Source organism: Fundulus heteroclitus, chromosome 7 (assembly GCF_011125445.2).
Source record: "Fundulus heteroclitus isolate FHET01 chromosome 7, MU-UCD_Fhet_4.1, whole genome shotgun sequence".
Taxonomy (NCBI): domain Eukaryota; kingdom Metazoa; phylum Chordata; class Actinopteri; order Cyprinodontiformes; family Fundulidae; genus Fundulus; species Fundulus heteroclitus.
The window spans coordinates 15,783,370-15,801,718 of NC_046367.1; the positions used below are offsets into that span (position 1 = coordinate 15,783,370).

Below are 18,349 nucleotides of genomic sequence, written 5' to 3' on the forward strand. Positions count from 1 at the left end.
CTTCCAGACTGTAATTTGGTTTGACTTTCTATTTGTAATGCAGTTTTTTTTTCTTTTTGTCTGTAAGTTTGTTCGAACATAAAACCACACAAAACGTCAACATCCTGCTTTCTCTGAGACTTGTTAAAAATACCTTATGCAAGATTTTCTGTGGTACGCTTCTGACATGGAAGAGTATAAGCTGGATATTGTGATGTTTCACAAGATAAAAATAAATGACTGTTACAAAACACTAAAGCAGCGACAACAGCGATGTCCAATGTTATATGGACCGTTATTTGTCCTCCATTAAAAGTGGAAAAATTTGTTTCATCTTCCCAGACAAGCTATTCAGAAAACCACATACATCTAAGATTTAAAAACAAAATTGTCTGTGAAAGAAAAATAAATATCGCCACTGTGGCTACTGAACTTGAAGTCTAAAGAAGTAAATATGGACGATCAGGATTTCTTGTTCCCGACTGACAGGAAAATTCTGTTGAAATTATATTAACACTAAGGTCTGTATATTTTGCAGTAGTTATTTTAGGAAAGTCCAAGAAATATTTGAGGTTGGAATTTACACAGTATTCTCAATTTAAACAGCAGACACGTTATCAATGCCAAAGGCAATGTCTTTGATTTTAATCAGTTTTTTAGAAGCAAGCTGAAGCCTCAAGCAGGAATGGATAGGTCCTTTATTTACCTTTGCTTTCAAATAATGGTATAAGTAGACTACTACTGCTGCTATTTTAATTCATCATAAAAAAATTAATATTCAAATATATTTTATTAGAAATATTATATATTTATTATACATACATACATACATACATACATACATACATACATACATACATACATACATACATACATACATACAGTAGTTTTGCTGCAGAGTACTTTTTTTCAATTATTTTATCATAAAGTAATGCTACTTTTGAGTAGAAATTCTGGCTGTTCTTCCCACCATAAGTAATGAAGGTGAAAGATGAACTGACTTTGTTGGAATCAAAAATGCGCCAGAGACTCGCACCTACGGTAAGACTTCCTGCTTTGTTGTTTTAATGTTGTTTTCTATCTACTGAGATCAAGGTAATATACTATGATAACAGTCTACTGAAAAGTTTCTGCCACATGAATGTGTTATTTTTGTATACTTTTTAATCTTTAAAATTGTAATGATTACTGTCTGTGACTCTGCTGCTGCGGTCCCATGACGTCACCACCTTGCTCCCTGAGATTCAGTGGCAATAAGGTCTGAGTGATCACACCTATGACAGCTCTGATAACAGGGAACTGTAGTCCCGGGGATGCGCACTATAAATTCCTGGCTCTCTCAGTGTGTAAGTGCCAGATTCTTGAAAGCCACTGTGTGAGCAGACCATCCGGCGTTCCTTGCTCTGATCTCCTGTTATTGACCTGTCTCCTTCCTGTTTCTCCTCCTGCTTTGCCCCTGTCAGATACTCCTGTTGGCCTCAGATCTCAGAACACTGACCTCCTGCCTTGCCTGTTGACCAAGCCTGTCTTCCTCTGCCCCGTTTGGATTGTCCTGTCTATCGACATCGCACCTATCTCCATTCTCTGCCCCACTTGGATGCCTCTACACATTGTGTGTGCGGGACAGAGTGCAATTTTCTCCCTGACCTTTTAAGAAATGGGAGACCAAACTTCACACACACACACACACACACACACACACACACACACACACACACACACACACACACACACACACACACACACACACACACACACCTTACCCCCCTACTACACCAAAAAAAAACTTCTAGCTTCACCACTTATGAGGGCGTCACATGTAAAATTGCATAGTCAAAAGTTAACAGCAAAATTTTGGGTTATTTAGCCTGTCAGAGAAAAATAGGGTTAATTTTTCAGTCATATTTTCAACATGTCATTCATACATTTATAAATGTCACAGGTCCAAACAAATTATTTAATAAGCAAGCTAATTTGCCAACTAAATACAGTTAGCAAACCACATTTTAATGTAGTTTGCAAACTATATTTAGTTTCTAAACTAAATATATAATTTGGGGCTAAACATTTAGTTGGGAACGAAATATTTCGTTCACAAACCAAACATTTAATTAGCAAGGCAAACAAAATATTTAGCTTGCAAATTAAATATTTAGTTTGGAACTGTGACATTTATAAACCACCATCTCTAAAAATGAATCCGGTGACGCTGGGTCTAAGAGGAGAGTTGATGATTTCTAACTTTGATTACATTTTATTTATGACAAAAAGACAGCAATTTCTGCTACATAGTTTGAAGAGTAATTGTCTCCTAAAGCATGTTTAAAATAAATATTGCATGCCAACCTGAGTCTAACCCTTACTAAAGAAAAACATGCTGTTGAATTCATTGGAAAAGTCAAAATACTGTGACTGACAGTTTTCCCTGACGCTGTCAGACTGTTGACCTATCAATGTACTCTGCCTCTCATCCTTTCACTGATGAAAGTTTCAGCCCATCTCATCCCTTTAAATTCCCTTTTCATTTTAAAGGCTTATAACGCTTACAGTTTTAGTACATTAGCAATAACAGACTTCCATGTTGACAAATAACTTTTAAAACGTACACCCTGCAGCAATAAATTACAATAATGCTAATGAAGGTAATTCTTTGCAGCAAGGCTGCAAACAAAAAAAGCTAGGGTGAAACAAAAGATTTATCTAACAACCTCATTCACACGTGAATGTTAGATATAGCTTCCTTATCTCCTATTTGTTTGTTTTTTTTTGTTTTTTTTTTGCTGACAGTCAGATAGTCGAATGTTACCATATAAGCAGGAAATCAAACTGAACCAACAGGAAGCATTGTTGCTTACTCTGTCAGTTTATCTTTGCCCCAATCTACCATGGAGGTTTAAAACTGTCTCCTGCCAGAGCTATTGCTGCGAAAAGAAGCAGATAAGTCTAGGCTAATCTTCCATCTTCAGCTTCGCTCTACAATCATTAACGCCCCCAGTTTCCTGTGTTAATGGAAAAGCAGACCGACATCAGTTACATTGGAGAGCAATAACAATAGCTCGCAGTAAATGAAATGTAACATTTACATGCTGAAGAATTTTTGCATTTGAATTGCTTAGATAATAATTGCTACAAGGCTAAAAGCTTATTTAATGAATTATGAGTACAATGACCCCGCCTCTCGCCCGGTGAACGCTGGAGATAGGCACCAGCACCCCGCGACCCCATGAGGGATAAAGCGGATCAGAAAATGGATGGATGGATGGATCAGTACAATAAAAAAAATCTTGTTCTTACTTTTTACATTTTCTGGCTCAGCAATCAATGATAGTAAGAGTAATAATGACAATAATCCAAACAATAGTCATTGCATATTAGCAAGCTATGATTTTGGTGTTAAAGCTTCCAATAAATACATTAAAGAAATCAAGTTATTTCATTATTATTACATTTTTCTTTAAAAACACTTTGCCTGTTAGAGCATCTAATTTGATTCTATTAATAAACTCCTAATTTGTGTCAGGAGTTTTCCCCACAATTATTAAACCCCTTTTGAAAAACTGCTATTACAAGATTACAAGCCCATTTCTTCATCATCATCAACATCACTGACAACAACATCTGTATTTGAGCAACAGTTTTGCAGAGTTCAGAAATTAGCAGACAATATATTTTCTATGATGCCCAAAAGGAGCAGGCAAAAGCAAAAACCTTACTTTGCACCTACCCCCTTTTCATATAAACAGTTTGATTATCACATTATGTTTATACAGGCAGCATTCATCCACAAAAACAATAACTAGAAATAATAATAAACTAGTTTATTAATTAGAAAATAATAAACTAATATAAATAGACCCAGTGTGCTGTAAGCCTCGCTTATTCTACTGCTGCCATCAGAGTTCAATGGTTTAGTTATTATTGCCTGTTTGATTTTAATTTAGTTTCATTATTTATTTGTTTACATATATTCATATTTTTAGGTATTTTATAAATGATCAGACTCTACGGCTACAATATCCCCTGTTACCTTGTACTAATTTAATGTTATCTATCTATGTTTGTGGGAGTCCTGGTCTGTGCATTAAAAACAGTTATCAAGACCCACACCTCGTGAATTTAATTTTAAGTGGCAAAGTAGTGTATGCTATTAATTTCCAACATTTCAAACAGTGTGAATAATAATAATAATAATAATAATTATTATTATTATTATTATTATTATTATTATTATTATTATTATTATTATTATTATAAAAGTTTATTTAAAGCTACTCCTTCTCCACTGTCAAATCAACTGTCTCCCCAAACATTCATGTTATCGCATACCAGTAATAGAATTGAAAAGGAATAAATTGATTAAATAAAGAAACACAAAAATTATTTATTAGAACACTCAATTTTTAAAGCCCTTTCTGCCTGTACATTGTGAAAATGATTTTTAAACTGTGCCATGCTTCAGTAAGCAAAAAAAAAGTTGACAATAATTACATGTGGGGTTCCACAAAGGTCTATCTTGGTGCCCTAACTATTTAATACGTACATACGCACACTTGCTTAGACAAACAAACAACGACGTAACTTACAATAACTACGCCTATAACACACAGCTCTACAATACAATGTCATCAGATGACTATAAATCCATTTAAGTGTTGAGTGCATAACACAAATCAATGCATGTATGTGCCATCATTTTCTTCTGCTAAATAAAAACAATACTGAATTCATTATTTTTGGACCAAAATAGGAGCAATCAAGACTTAGCCCACAGTTTTGGTTTTTACAGCTAGAAACCAATAATAAGGGGGCCCTGTTTTAGAAAGATTAGCCGATCTACACTGAGTAGAAGCTGCTACTCTGAGTAGTTCTACCTCACTCTGTCATATTCAGAAAACGTCCAGTGTGTGTTATTTTAGGGAGACTTATGAGTGTTATTTGACAGTTTAACCAGATAAGGTCCAGTTATAAGTTATTCTTATGTTTAACCTGAATAATTATAGCATTAATTGGCTTTATACCATGGTCTGAGAGAATACTCGATTCTGATTGGCTGCTGGGTGTCTATTAAAAAGTGTTATAGGACACCTATAAAAGAAGTTACAGTCAAACAGTCTGATTGTTCTAAATTATTGCTCTGACTCAAACGGCAAGACAGCTGGCCATTGAAATTATTTCATATTTCTTTCTTTCCTAAGTGACTATGGTATAAGTGGGATAATGCCCTTTGAGGTGTCCAGTAGCAGAAATTAATGGACTTCATGGAAGCAACCATCCATTTTTTTTTTTTTCATCTGGTACATCTGGTCTGGCGTTCTGTTAGCTGTGACATCATCCAAAGAAGACGGCTCACCCGCTACTACCATCTAATGTAGAACAGATTACTGGATCAATGTGTGCTTCTGTGCTTGTTTGTCTGTCTTGTGTCTCTGCTCTGTCTTCTCTAGCCCCCAGTCGGTCGAGGCAGATGACCGTTCACACTGAGCCTGGCTCTGGTTCTGCTGGAGGTTTTCCTTCCTGTTAATGGGTAGTTTTCCTCTACACTGTCGCTTCATGCTTGCTCAGTATGAGGGATTGCTGCAAAGCCCTGGACAATGCAGACGACTCTCCCTGTGGCTCTACGCTCTTTCAGGAGTGAATGCTGCTTGTCAAGACTTGATGCAATAAACTGGGTTCCCTTATATAGGAAATGTTTTGACCAATCTGTATAATCTGACCCAATCTGTATAATCTGATGGAATTTGACTTTGGAAAGTGCCTTGAGATTACATGTTTCATGAATTGGTACTATATAAATAAAATTGAATTGAATTGAATTGAATTGATTTGAATTGAATAAGACATTTAATCATGGTCTTATCAGCCTCTCCCGAGAGACATTTCGGTGGCGTATTTGCACTGTATACTGGAGTGCAATCCAGTATACAGGCTCCTCCAGAAAAGGACATGCCTTTTCTCACACATTGTGCAGATCTCAGCTAAAAAGGCACTAGCTCTTCATTTCATAGCAAACCAGATCTTTCCAAGGTGCAGTGTTAACTGACTTATTGAAAGCTCTACTAATTAATTGGGTGATCTACCACGTCAGCCACATCTTCCAACAATTGTGTGTATTGCCTGAAAGTCTGTTCTCTTTGCTTTTTACTCTCTTCAGACAAATTTCCAGATTGATGAACCCTTGCAAAAGGTTTTTACCAAAACTTCTGCTTTTTCCCCTTCTGTAACAGCCCGATTTCCATCCACCTTTAGCACTCTGGCAATGAGTCAGTGACTGTGAAGCCCGTAAGTAGTACAGATAAAAGGTCCGAGGCATGATATTGATTATAGTGGAGCAGGTGGGCAGGTACAAATCATCACGGGTTACAGTAAATGACAAAGATCTTCAGCAAAAACAACTCATAGTAAAAAGTGTACAATAAGCATTGACCTATTTTGTCCAATCTAAAAATCTTGCTGTTAGATTTGACTCAGGCCTATGTTTCACCGCACAATTAAACTACTGCAGAAATGTCCTTTATCATCTGAACACCATTGCCAGGGTCAACTATTTCTTCCTCTGTCTAATGTGGAGCCTTGAATAATTTCTGTATCTTGCAGAATAGGTTATCACAGTGCTTTACATTATCTCAATGACTGCCTAAATGATAATTGATCAGTGATGAATCTGGTACATTCAGCTGTCTGAAGTAAATTAAGAAACTAATATGCTGAAATATTTTTAAATGTTAACGATAGATATACAAAGGCTATATTATACAGTATTTTAATTACTTATTTTCAATCAATTCTATTTAATAATACTGCATATATTTAATTGAGAATTTCTAAATGCGGAATTATTTCACATTTCTCTTTTAACTTCTTGTATTATTTATAGGATACCAGTATGTATCAGTCGACCTCTAATTTAAATGATAAGGTGAGGTGTAAAGTAAATCTGACATTATAGGATGCAGTTATTCTGAAATTAATGAGAATTTTCAACTATTAAATAGAGTGTAGAAGATTTAAAATGTCATCACAATGACATCTAAAATGTCTTTTGGTGACATTTCATTGTGAAGTTCGATGAAAAAGGAAGTCAACGTCACTTCCCTCTCACTCTGAGGGGGTGAAGGGTTTTTTTTATCATTAATGTGGAAACCTGATTTTCTCCATTTAAGAAATTTAGCATTTTAACCAATTCAGAATGACAGAATAGACACTTTTATTTATTTCCTTGTTTTTCTTACCCATATTTGTATATTTGAAGTCCTGTTTTTTTCCTATTAATCCTTGCCTGAAAAGAGTTAAGTCAACATTTTGTAAATGTTTAATTTCTCATTATGAAAAAGGTAAAAGGAAAAAATACCAGTTTGTTTGTACATAATCCATTGCAAAGGACTACCTTATTTAGTGATAGTTGAGAGGGGGTGCTGGTTCCTATCTCCAGCGTTCACTGGGCGAGAGGCGGGGTACACCCTGGACAGGTCACCAGTCGATCACAGGGCAACACAGAGACAAACAACCTTTCATGCACACACTCACACCTAAGGAGAATTTAGAGAGGCCAATTGACCTAACAATCATGTTTTTGGACTGTGGCAGGAAGCTGGAGTACCCAGAGAGAACCCATGCAAGCACAAGGAGAACATGCAAACTCCATGCAGAAAAACCCAGGGTTGGATTTGAACCCAGGATCTTCTTGCTGCATGGCAACAGTGCTACACACTGCTCCACAGTGCACCTATTATTATTATTATTATTATTATTATTATTATTATTATTATTATTATTATTATTATTATTATTACTACTTACCAAATTTTAATACTCTTGTACTGTTTTTTATTGATCGTTTTTATTTATTTATTTAATAATCTGTGAAAACCCAATAAAACAAGGTTTAAAAAAAGAAAATAAATGTCCTAAAAGAAGCTGCAACACCCTGTGTCACCATAACCGTATTTTCAAACAGCATAAACATTTTTTGTCAATCATAACACCTGAGTATTCAACTAAGACCAGCATGTTAAAACAATGTGAGGATTATATAGGTTTATATATATTTTTTTGTTGTTGTCGTTGTTCTAACACTTTTGTCTTCCCTTTTTTTGTCATTAAAAGCAAGTGAGTTGAAGATCAGTTTAGGTTTTATTGGTGTTGTGAAAATGTTATAATGCTTTCTCCAGTGAGTTTGCATAGTATTAAAAACAGAGTCAAAAGGAAGATCACCGAGACACGAATCAATAGATTTTTTACATCGTGTTTACTAGTAATAATGTGAAGAAATTTCAGGAGAATTTATATTGATTATTTTTATATTTTTGCCTGTTGACTGTTTTTGATCATATTTTCTTCTAGATAAATATTTTTTATTATTATTTTTTACTTCTCCAACAGTGTTTGAAGAATCACTTGCACCACTTGCATATTTAAATTTTTGGTAATATTTTAATTTCACCAGCATTTTGGAGGAGACCCCCAGCTGGAGTCCTGACTTAAATTTCATGTACTATTTGTGGAGGGATTTAACAATTGGGGTGATGGCAAAGAGGGCTTTCAACATCAAAGACTTTGAGCTCATTACAATCGTCAAAAATACCAGTGGAAACAAAAATCTGGTCAGCAAAGATAAGAAGGGTTTTTTATTGCAGCAATGCCATTGAAGAGTTTTCCATTAATTATTGAGATGGGTATAACTTTCAATTTTTTCAAAAATCTATGAAAACAGATGCATAACGTTTTCTCAAATTATGCATCTTTTATGTTGTTTTATCATCAACGAAGAATACTTGTCCTGTTTGTATATAACAAACAAACTAGCCTACTTATTTGAATGAAAACTATTTTGGATCTACATCTTCCATATGTATGAATCATTTTGGATATTATTATTATTATCATATTAATATTGTATTATTATTATTTAATATTATTATTTGGTTTATATTAGAATGTTATATGTTTACATTGTTATTTGATTATGTACCAATGTGAACATAGTGGTCTTTTAATTTGTTATATAAGTATATAATTTATTCACTGAAAGATTGGAACTTTAACATAATATTTAAAATATTAATAAGGGTTACATACTATACTATATAGGGGTATAAATCATCAGCTTTATCACGATACAATGTTATATCAATTTGTTTGATGAGGACACGACAGTTGCCGATATAACAAGTCTAATACGATTTCCGATTGATATGTTGCAAGATCATCTGCCCATCTAACACCGTTATTTACATTGAACTCACAAAACCCCCAAATATGATTTGACTATTTTATTTCTAAGCAGGCATTTACATCAAAAACAACGTTATTATCATTTTAAAATAACAATTATAATAGATCGGGTGTCGCCTTTGGTCTAATGCCTTAGGGATTTCAAAATAAAGCTGTTTCTTAAAAAAATGAAAATATGGATCAATATTTTCGTTTTGCATTGATGTAATTGGATCGTTAATCATTTATTCGATATATCGATGTGGATTGATGTATTGTTACATCCCTAGTACTACGGATAGAAGTAGGGCGATTGATCAACAAGCAGGAAGTGGCCAGAATCTTTGCGCTGAATTTTATTTTGAAGGAGTCAAACCGGACACGGAGTACTTAGTGTGACGTCAGAGGGGCAACATGGCGAGCACCGGAGCAGCGGTGGATGAAATTATGCGATATGCTGAATATACCCCTAAAACAAATGTCAGAAGTGACGCAGAGATCGACAGACGGTTGGTAAGTGTCCGGGTCATTGTCGGTGGACATTTTGGCGTCTGTCAAAGTGAACTAATGTGTTTTTATCAACAACGTGCGTGTTATAACCTCGGCGGTGACCGCTGACGGCGTCCTGCTCAGTTACATCAGAAACGTGAGTAGCTCCGGTGAAGCAGCTTTTGGTGTAACAACCACCTGCTTTCACCGTGACACCCAGTCGCTGCTGGGTTATCACAGCAGCTCATCATGCGTAATTTATGTCCATATGCCGAAAAACCTACCTTTAATATTTATTGGGACTTATATGAAACGGCGATGTTGTCTCAAGAAAATAACGTTTAGCAAACATTCTTGTGTTAAACAGTATAAATATCAATTATTTCAATTGTTTTCCGACTGAAACTATGTTGGATTGTACGTGCTCATTTACACAAATAAAGTCTTTCATAGGAAAACTATTCAGCATTCTGGACGTGTTTGGTGCCATTCAGTATGAAAGTGCGGGTTCCTCCACAGTCTTGAAAACGTCTTGGATTTCATTAAAGTATTTTCTATATTTGGAGATGCAGTACATGAAAAAACAATTAAAACCAAGTGCTCCATTATCCAAGGGTTGCTACAGCAACTCATTGCAACCTGTACTCAGATTTGGCTTTTTTTTATGCTGGCGCAACCGGGATTCGAACCTGCGTCCCCCGCATCAGACAGACCTTGCCCAGAGCAGCATATCACCTTATAGTTGGAAACATTTGTTTTGAAGCCAGTTTTACTTTGAGTTCGTCTTGGTTACCAAAAACAATGACAGGTGGTTTATTAGACAGGTCTCATTTATTAAATGAGAAGTCATGTCTCAGTGAGGCTACCTGCGTAAATAGAGGATTGATAATAGAAAAAAATATGTTGTTTATAAAGAATCTTATCATTGCCTATTTTTCTTGTAAAAACAGAAACGTTTGTAATAATAATAATAATTGTAGAATTTATATTTTAATAATGAGAACGTCCATGCTTGTTTAATTTTTTGGGCCCTGTGAAATTTGTTTTACTTCTTTCCACATTTCAGATTTTTTTCACCAGCCACAAAATTGAGTTTATTTCTGTCCAAGTTGACAAAAATCCATCGGTTTATTTTTTTTTATTTATCCAAACGTCGATGAATTTGTCTATCCATCCTTCTTTGCCTGTTCCATAGTCTGTTTTTGTTGTGTCCTAACTTAAATGTTACATTTTATCTCAATATACCATATTATCTAATAATAATCACGCAGTTTGTTTCTCTTTCCGATAAGCTCACCCCCAAGTTTCCTCACTCTGGGACACTAAAGATATTTTTGATTCTGATTCTGAAATCCTTAAGCTATACATGTGGTTAATTAAAATACCAATTAATGAAAAAAAAAATTGTGGATAATTTCTTTTCCATTAAAACTGGCTTGAGTTGGAATCAGAAGTTTTTAATCCTGAGTTTGGAAAAGTGTTAAATTTGGACAGGAAAAATGTGTGTTGGATAGTTTTGCGTAAGGGTCCTTTTTTTTTTTGCCTAACGGCCTGTTTCTGTTGCTGTGTTTCTCTTCATACCAAAAGTTAATTTACCCATAAAATGACTTGTGTACATGTTTTTAAAGTTCATTTAAATGTCATCTTCTTTGACTCAACAGCGGATGTGTGATTAGACCAGTAAATGGATTAAATGACGGCGTTAACAAAGCTCACTCTTTGTTTAACCACTAACTGGGATAGTAACATTGGAAATTAAATGTGTGGTCAGGATTGGTTCCTTTTTCAGCCTTAAAAGGATCACATGTGATCTTCATGATGTGGTCCACTTGGGCTGCCATAGAAAAGCTCTTCATGTGTTTTCTGACCGGTTTAACCTTGTGTTGTTGACAGGGAGGGACTCTGATTGCTGTTGGCCTCGGTGTTGCAGCTGCAGCTTTTGCCGGTAAAAAATAACCTTTTCCCCCAAAGATAAAATAAAATGCAGCCTTCTTTCAGATTTACTCTTACTGCTATGACTTGTGTTGCTAAAACTGAGGTGCCTTATTACTTTTGCTTCAATGTTTGTTGGCTAAAAGCAAAACCACATGCTGCATGTGTTTCCACCTTTTAGTTTAACTTAAAGAAGTTTAGTTTATCTTGTTTTGTTGTCCTCAGGTCGTTATGCGTTCCAGCTGTGGAAGCCGCTGGGACAAGTTTTCTCTGAAACGGTCAAGAAGATGCCCACGTCGGTACGTAAAACATTTGCTGAACATCGGCTGTGATGTTCAGGTTCGGGCAACTTAAGTTAAACATTTTGTTGAACTTTTTGGTCACTGAAAAATTTTAATAAAATGTTCTTTCAAGCTGTATGGTGTCTTTTATACTAGTTTATCTTTTAGTGGTGAAAATTCTTCAAAAGTCTGGAATTAGTTTTTTGTATTTTCTAGACCCAGAATGGAAGAAAAAAACAAATTAAATTTCCCAAAATAATAAAAATCTGTATTTGTGATAGAAATGAGCTTAAACAACCAAAGTGGCCTTTTATTTCTGTTCTAAATAGAAATGATGGCACTGGAAGAAAAAAGCAGCACTTCTTCCACTGGTGCGGGAGCAATACTACAGATGCTGTGTTTTTTTTTTTTTTTTTTTGTAAGCGCCTTGTGTAAAACCAGAGGTGATATATTATTTTATCATTTAATTTGAGAAAAAAAGTGAATTTTATCATAAATAAAAAGTTATATTTGCTCTGGTGGTAGAACCGTTCCAAACAAATAATTTTTAGAGCAGAACATTATAAGGTGAATAAGTGACTTTTCTAGTTTTGTTTTTCTATATTGTTTTTTTCCTGGTGTTTAAAGCACACATATCACAGGTTTGATCTCTGTACAGTCTCTCTTTTTAATGTTTTAAATGTGAACATTACACTCAGGCCAAGAAACCTTGAAAACGTTGAGGTCGGAGTAGTCTGGATTTTTTTATATCAAAAAGTTACACAATGCATCGTGTTGTAAGTCGTATTAGTTTGAATTTTGATCAAGTTGGACAGATCTGTGCTAAATAAATTAGCCAAAACTAATGAATCTGCTGCTAATATCACTGACCTGAAAACTATTCTTTGCATCTCATTCCTTATCAGAATAAAATGTGTATATATAAAACTTTTGTGTGATGCTCAACCCTTCATTAACTCGGGGTCCAACCATCTTCTGTCCTCTCAGACTTTCTCGTCTTATTACAAAGGAGGCTTTGAGCAGAATATGTCGAGGCGGGAGGCAAGCCTCATTCTGGGCATCAGGTAAGAGACTGAGTCTGTTAGTGTGATTGCTGTTTTGTTTGTTGACTAATAAAGGTAATAAAAACTATTATCGCTTGTGTTCAGCCCAGCTGCCGCAAAGGCTAAAGTACGTGAAGCACATCGGAGGATCATGGTCCTGAATCATCCAGATAAAGGTAACGTTACACCATCTGAATTCAGATCCTACAGCCAACCCTAAATTAAATGTAGCATTTTGTCAAATGTCCTTGATGTGTCACAGAAATTTACCTCATCTTTCCTGTGGATAGTCAGATTTTTTTGTTGTTTTGAGTTTCTTCATGTGTCAAAGGGTGCGACTGAATCATGTTTGTGTGTAGGTGGCTCTCCATATCTCGCTACAAAGATCAACGAGGCCAAAGACCTAATGGAGAAGGAGACCCGCCGATGACGTGCGGATCGGTCTCTCAGCTCATGAATACTGCTCCGTTAATGTCAGCAGGACTTTCTCTGCGTCTCTTTGTGAACAACGTACAGACTGAGAATCAAACACATGAAGAGACCGCTCCTTTATTTCTAGATGGAGCAGTAACAGCAAATAAACTGGTGGGAGCAGATGTGAAGTCGCCCTCTTGTGGAAGCCGACTAAAATGCTTCTTAGCTCATTTCTTTCTTTCTTTCTTTCATAATATAGAAATGTACATATATTGCCGTGCAGTGAGAAATATTTGTAAGCTCTGAATGTGGAGATAGTAAATAATTTTCTCTGCTAAACAACAAACTGGGTGTCTGAACAACGTGTTTAAATGTTGGTCAGGTTGGACTTGTATCAACAAAAATGTTTCAGTCAAATTCCTTCTTAATGTATCTGAAGGGTTCAGTTCAAGGTATTAAAGCACTAGATTGTCCTTTTTATCACCACTGTATAATATTATTGAAATATTACTTTTAGAGTTTCTACTTTAAATCCAAGTGTGACTACATTCCAGCTCATTCTGTGGGACCCCAAGGCCTCCCCAGGCCAGACAGGATATCTAGCCCCTCCAGCGAGTTCTGGCTCTCCTGCTGAGTCATAAAATAATTAGTTTGGGTCATTAGTAAAGCTATACGTATTGTTAAGTTGAAAATGTTTAGTATCTCCCTTTTGGAATGTGGTAAAGTAGAACAATAAAGTGGTCCAAAATGAATTCACTGTAGTTTTTCCATGTAAAACAAAAAACATTTGTACTTGTTAGCAAAACTTGAACAGTGTTGCTGTTTTTCCACATATTAGTTAACTTGGGCAGATCTGAACTCAGCTGTCCTTTAAGAAAGCTTAAGCAACCAGAATCCACAGCCGTCTTGAGGTCTGTCTGTCTACACTAGGGGTGGAACAGCTCACAATCATGGTTCGGTCTTAAAGTCATTAGTCAGCATGTTTTTGGTACACTTACTTTGGTCAGCTGTAAAAAGAAAAGCAATTTCCTGAAATGAATATTATTTTAAAACCTAATAGTGCAAAAAATAAAATAAAATCCACCCAGATCTCCTGTCAGTTCTATACTTTCAAATGAACAAAGGTTTTAGGTTACATGTAGGCAGAGACGATGCCTGTTACAATATAACCACACAAAACTAGTCAATATTGATGTTTAGAAAAATTTCAACAAGACTAACTATATTTGAGAATTAAAAAAAGTTTAAAACCCTTTTATTCTTTATTTCAATAACCTGCCCTGCGGTAGACTGGCAACCTATACAGGTTATACACCGCCTCTCCATTTGCAGCTGGAGACAGGAACAAGCAGCCCTCGTCACCCCACAAAGGATAGACGTGTTAGATAATGGATGGATGGATGATTATTAAGTAAATCTACTATTTAATTTACTAAAGGTCAGTCATTAAATAAGGTAGTCCTTTGCAATGGATTAGGTATATAAAAACTGGTATTTTCTCATTTTACCTCCCATTGTACCTGAATGCAGCATGAGCAGCTGTTGAACATTCTCTTATCGATGCAGATTTTACTAACTTGCATTTTACAGTTTAAATGCTTATTAGTCCAGTGAAAAATGATGAAAACCAGACATTTTTAGTAATCTATATATGCCCCCTGGTTACCCCAGACAGAGGATGAAAAGTGGACATGTTCAGGTCTCCCTCACGCCTCCAGCCTACACAATTAGACCATGTACACTTGGCAGAGTTCCATGTCGTATTTCACTATTAATTATTTTCAGTTTTGCCATCTTATTCCTCCTTAACAAAATATATATTAAAAAAAGACCAACAGTTTTCTTATACACCTTTATTTAGAGGATTTTGTAGTTTTTGCCATTGGACGGTAGAGACGGAGCAGGACAGAGCAATTAGCAGATACACTTACAGCAGCAGTTCTGAAGAACAAACTAGCCAGGAACATTAAATGTTTAACTTAAAACCAAGTGAATAAATACATAAAAGCTGCCCTTTTCAAAACTTCTGCATCTGATCTCAGACGAACACTGGACTGTAGTCACAAACAGCTCAGTTTTTCCACTCAGCAGTAAAGCAAGCTGCCCATCTTAAATCCATTCATTTATTTATTTGTTGTGTTTTTTTTTTTTTTTTTTTTTTTTTTTTTGCTTCAGTCCTTTATCTGTATCACAGACATGGTACTGTTAGAACTGCTGGTCCAGAAAGCCCTCAGGAGGAAACATCCTCCACGTTCTCGGTATCGGTTCTTGCTTGTATAATTATTGGATCAGAGACCAATAATGAAATAATGATCTCCAGCAGAATCCACTAATAAAACATTGTGCAGTTGATGCTGCACTAAGGAGAAAAAGCATCACACAAACTCAGCATTTATAAACTGCTTCTGTAATTTAAATATATAAGCAGAAAAAAAAGGGATTCACTGCATAGATTTTTAACAGCTGTGGTTCTGTGAGCTTCCAGGACGTCTTAACATTTCGTACCATGATTCAAACCAGAGAGGTTTTACAGTTTGGCTTTTTCTTTTTTTTTTTAGTTCAGAGCTTCCCTGAAAACCAACAGCTGGCCAGAACATGTGCCAGGAAGCCTAAATTATGGTCGATATTCCAGGTTTAACTGTAAAACTATTTAACTGGTTGTGTGTTTCAATGCGCACTCTTAAACTAAACGCGTTGGTTTAGGTCAGGGGCCTGCAACCTTTACAGTCTAAAGAGCCTTTTTGCCTCCAGTCCACTTGAATTAAACTCGTTCAGAGCTGCAAATGTTGGCTGGCCTTTTGAAAAAAAAAGACAAGTTATAATTTTTGATAAAGATCTACTGTAGTAAATATGTTGTCATCTTTAAAGAAACACCATTTTATGTCTATTTTGAAGTTTTAAAACAAAAAAAGGTTGGGCAGGATGTAGTTATTTGTGGATAATGGAAAACAGTTTCCAACATAATGAAAGAATATTGATTTAAAATTAAATATTACTGCCACTTTTAGCATCATTTTGTTGTGAAAATTAAAAGCAATTCTAAGAAAAAACTGCTAACATCTGCATTTATTATCATTATTACATTTAAATAGCATAATGAAAAATATAATTTGTAGCCAAAGTTATTAAGAGCCACTGTGGAAGGTCCACAGAGCCACAGGTTGCAGACCCCTGGTTTAGGTCAAGAGCGTATATAAATCGTGACAAGAGTTTTAGTGAGAAATCACCACTACCATAGTTTCTGGGACCTGAGCATGTAGCAGGTCACTTGGTCTGGGCTGGGAAAGAAGCTCTCACAGCATGCCAACCTTTAATAAAAATACCACAATTTCATGGCATCACTGTTTACACACAATGCATAAGGAACTGCACTTTCTGAATCACTGATTTGATCTTTAACTTTTCCCCGTAACTTGCCACGTTGTCCTTTTTGGTCAGAGATGCTGAAAAGCGCACAACGCGTTCTGAATACAGTCACACTCCCCCAACTATGGCAGACAATTAAAAAAAAAAGAAAAAGATTCAGTTGTAAAATATTAGACCAAACAGCGTAAACGTTTCCTTTCAGCTGACTTAAAGGTTTTTTTTGGTCGTTTCCTGAAGTTCTTTGAGCGTCGTCGTTAGGTTATCTAACTGAGCTGCTGTGAGAGAGTCCTGAAAGCAGAAGTTAAAAGTTAAAAAACGAATTCAACCAGGATGACTTGTTGACCAGTGCTGAAATCTGCGGACAAACGGTTTACTTTGGGTTTAAATGAAAAGGGACATTAGAACGACCAGAAGAGCAAGAAGCAGCTGGGATAAGCACCATGGAAGATTTGCTCAAGTTGTAAATGAGGAGGAGGCAGCAGCGGTGTTAGTACCCATCAGAAATGATTATCCTCAACTGAGCAGAGAGATGAGTGGCAATTATTCCAGTTTCTTTTTTCTTTTCTTTTTACCATTTTTACTGTTTACAACCACTGATATCAGAGAAACGGCTCGCTTCTCTCAGGTTCTGCTCCGAGGAGTGAAAGACTGACCGAGGAGCGGTTTTAAGTAGTGAGGCTGAGGAGAGACACTGATGAGAAAAATGCTTCTTAGCAGGAGGATCATGAAGACAATTTGCACCTCAGAGAAAATCCTTTCAGACGTCAGCAGCCCTTCACCAACAAAGCTTCATCAAGGCCGCTCAGCGTAGCTCCACACATCCACTAGCAGTCCTGCGTCGCTCTCTCCAAGTCCTCCTCCCGATGCTCCGCCTCCTTCTCCTCCTCGTCCTGCTCCTCTTTCTCGCTCAGTTCCTCTCCGATTACGTCCAGCCTTCCCTCCAGGCCGTTCACCACTTCCTCCTCGTCCTCCTCGTCACGGAGAAGCCTCGCCTCCTGCAGCTGCAGCCGCCGCTCCTCTATCAGCAGGAGGCGCTCTCTGACCCCCTCCGCCGTGGCCGCCGTGTCGCTGGGACTCCCAAAGAACTGCTCGCTCCTGAAATGACCGAACGCTGCGTTGGCTCGATATCTGTCACAACTAATAAATCAGTTAGCAAAAATCTCAGCTTTTCTTTAGAAAAGCAAATCATGTGTCAACTAATTTGATCTAAACAAATATCTTAAGCAATTCACTTTTAAAAAACAACAACTTCCAACTGATCTATTTTATGTTGCATTAATAAAAAAAACCAGGAATAAATACTTTTAAGAGAATCAACACTCATTTGGGTTAAACCTCTATTTAATTTTCGTGTGAGGAGGTAATTAGTGCTGTGCTCGTGCATTTGGATATCATACATACAGGACGGTTAGGGTTACATAAGGTGCTGAGGGAATTGTAAAGTGTTTGTACCCGTCAGGGAAGATGAGCGGCAGGGCGAGTCGGTCCAGCAGAGTTCTCCCTGAAGAGTCGACTTCATCCAGAGATTCCACCTCCACACGTTCCTGCTGCAACACCTGAAACATAACGGGCAAAAAAGTTAATACAAACCCAATTCCACTTTAAATGACAGGGTAACAGGACACAAAACAACAA

The 18,349-nt window shown here is 36.4% G+C and overlaps 2 protein-coding genes across 4 annotated transcripts in view; one reads left to right on the forward strand and one right to left on the reverse strand.

Annotated features, from left to right (window-relative positions):
* Positions 1 to 9,562: 9,562 nt before the first annotated feature.
* dnajc15 (DnaJ (Hsp40) homolog, subfamily C, member 15) lies at positions 9,563 to 14,100 on the forward strand. The gene is made up of 6 exons (XM_036139033.1): positions 9,563 to 9,702; positions 11,572 to 11,623; positions 11,836 to 11,909; positions 12,879 to 12,955; positions 13,040 to 13,110; positions 13,294 to 14,100. Exons 1-6 carry the CDS (start codon positions 9,604 to 9,606, stop codon positions 13,362 to 13,364), a joined length of 444 nt encoding a protein of 147 aa, XP_035994926.1. The 5' UTR covers positions 9,563 to 9,603; the 3' UTR covers positions 13,365 to 14,100.
* A 1,086-nt stretch (positions 14,101 to 15,186) lies between these two features.
* Positions 15,187 to 18,349, reverse strand: part of sestd1 (SEC14 and spectrin domains 1) — a 32,428-nt gene continuing 29,265 nt past the window's right edge. For 2 of the 3 annotated variants that reach the window (XM_036139030.1, XM_036139029.1), the window contains exons 18-19: positions 18,167 to 18,270; positions 15,187 to 17,851 (exon numbers count right to left, since the gene is read on the reverse strand). In XM_036139030.1, the coding sequence (XP_035994923.1) occupies positions 17,539 to 17,851; positions 18,167 to 18,270 (417 nt within the window). In that variant the 3' untranslated portion in view covers positions 15,187 to 17,538. The remainder of the gene's footprint in view (positions 17,852 to 18,166; positions 18,271 to 18,349) is intronic. The other variant, XM_036139031.1, reaches the window with a different exon arrangement.

What these genes read in the sequence shown, in the direction of transcription:
- dnajc15 (XM_036139033.1), top strand. Translation starts at nt 9,604, where the DNA reads ATGGCGAGCACCGGAGCAGCGGTGGATGAAATTATGCGATATGCTGAA. An exon ending in CAGAGATCGACAGACGGTTG is followed by an intron (nt 9,703 to 11,571) that starts GTAAGTGTCCGG and finishes TGTTGTTGACAG; the next exon opens with GGAGGGACTCTGATTGCTGT. An exon ending in TCAAGAAGATGCCCACGTCG is followed by an intron (nt 11,910 to 12,878) that starts GTACGTAAAACA and finishes CTGTCCTCTCAG; the next exon opens with ACTTTCTCGTCTTATTACAA.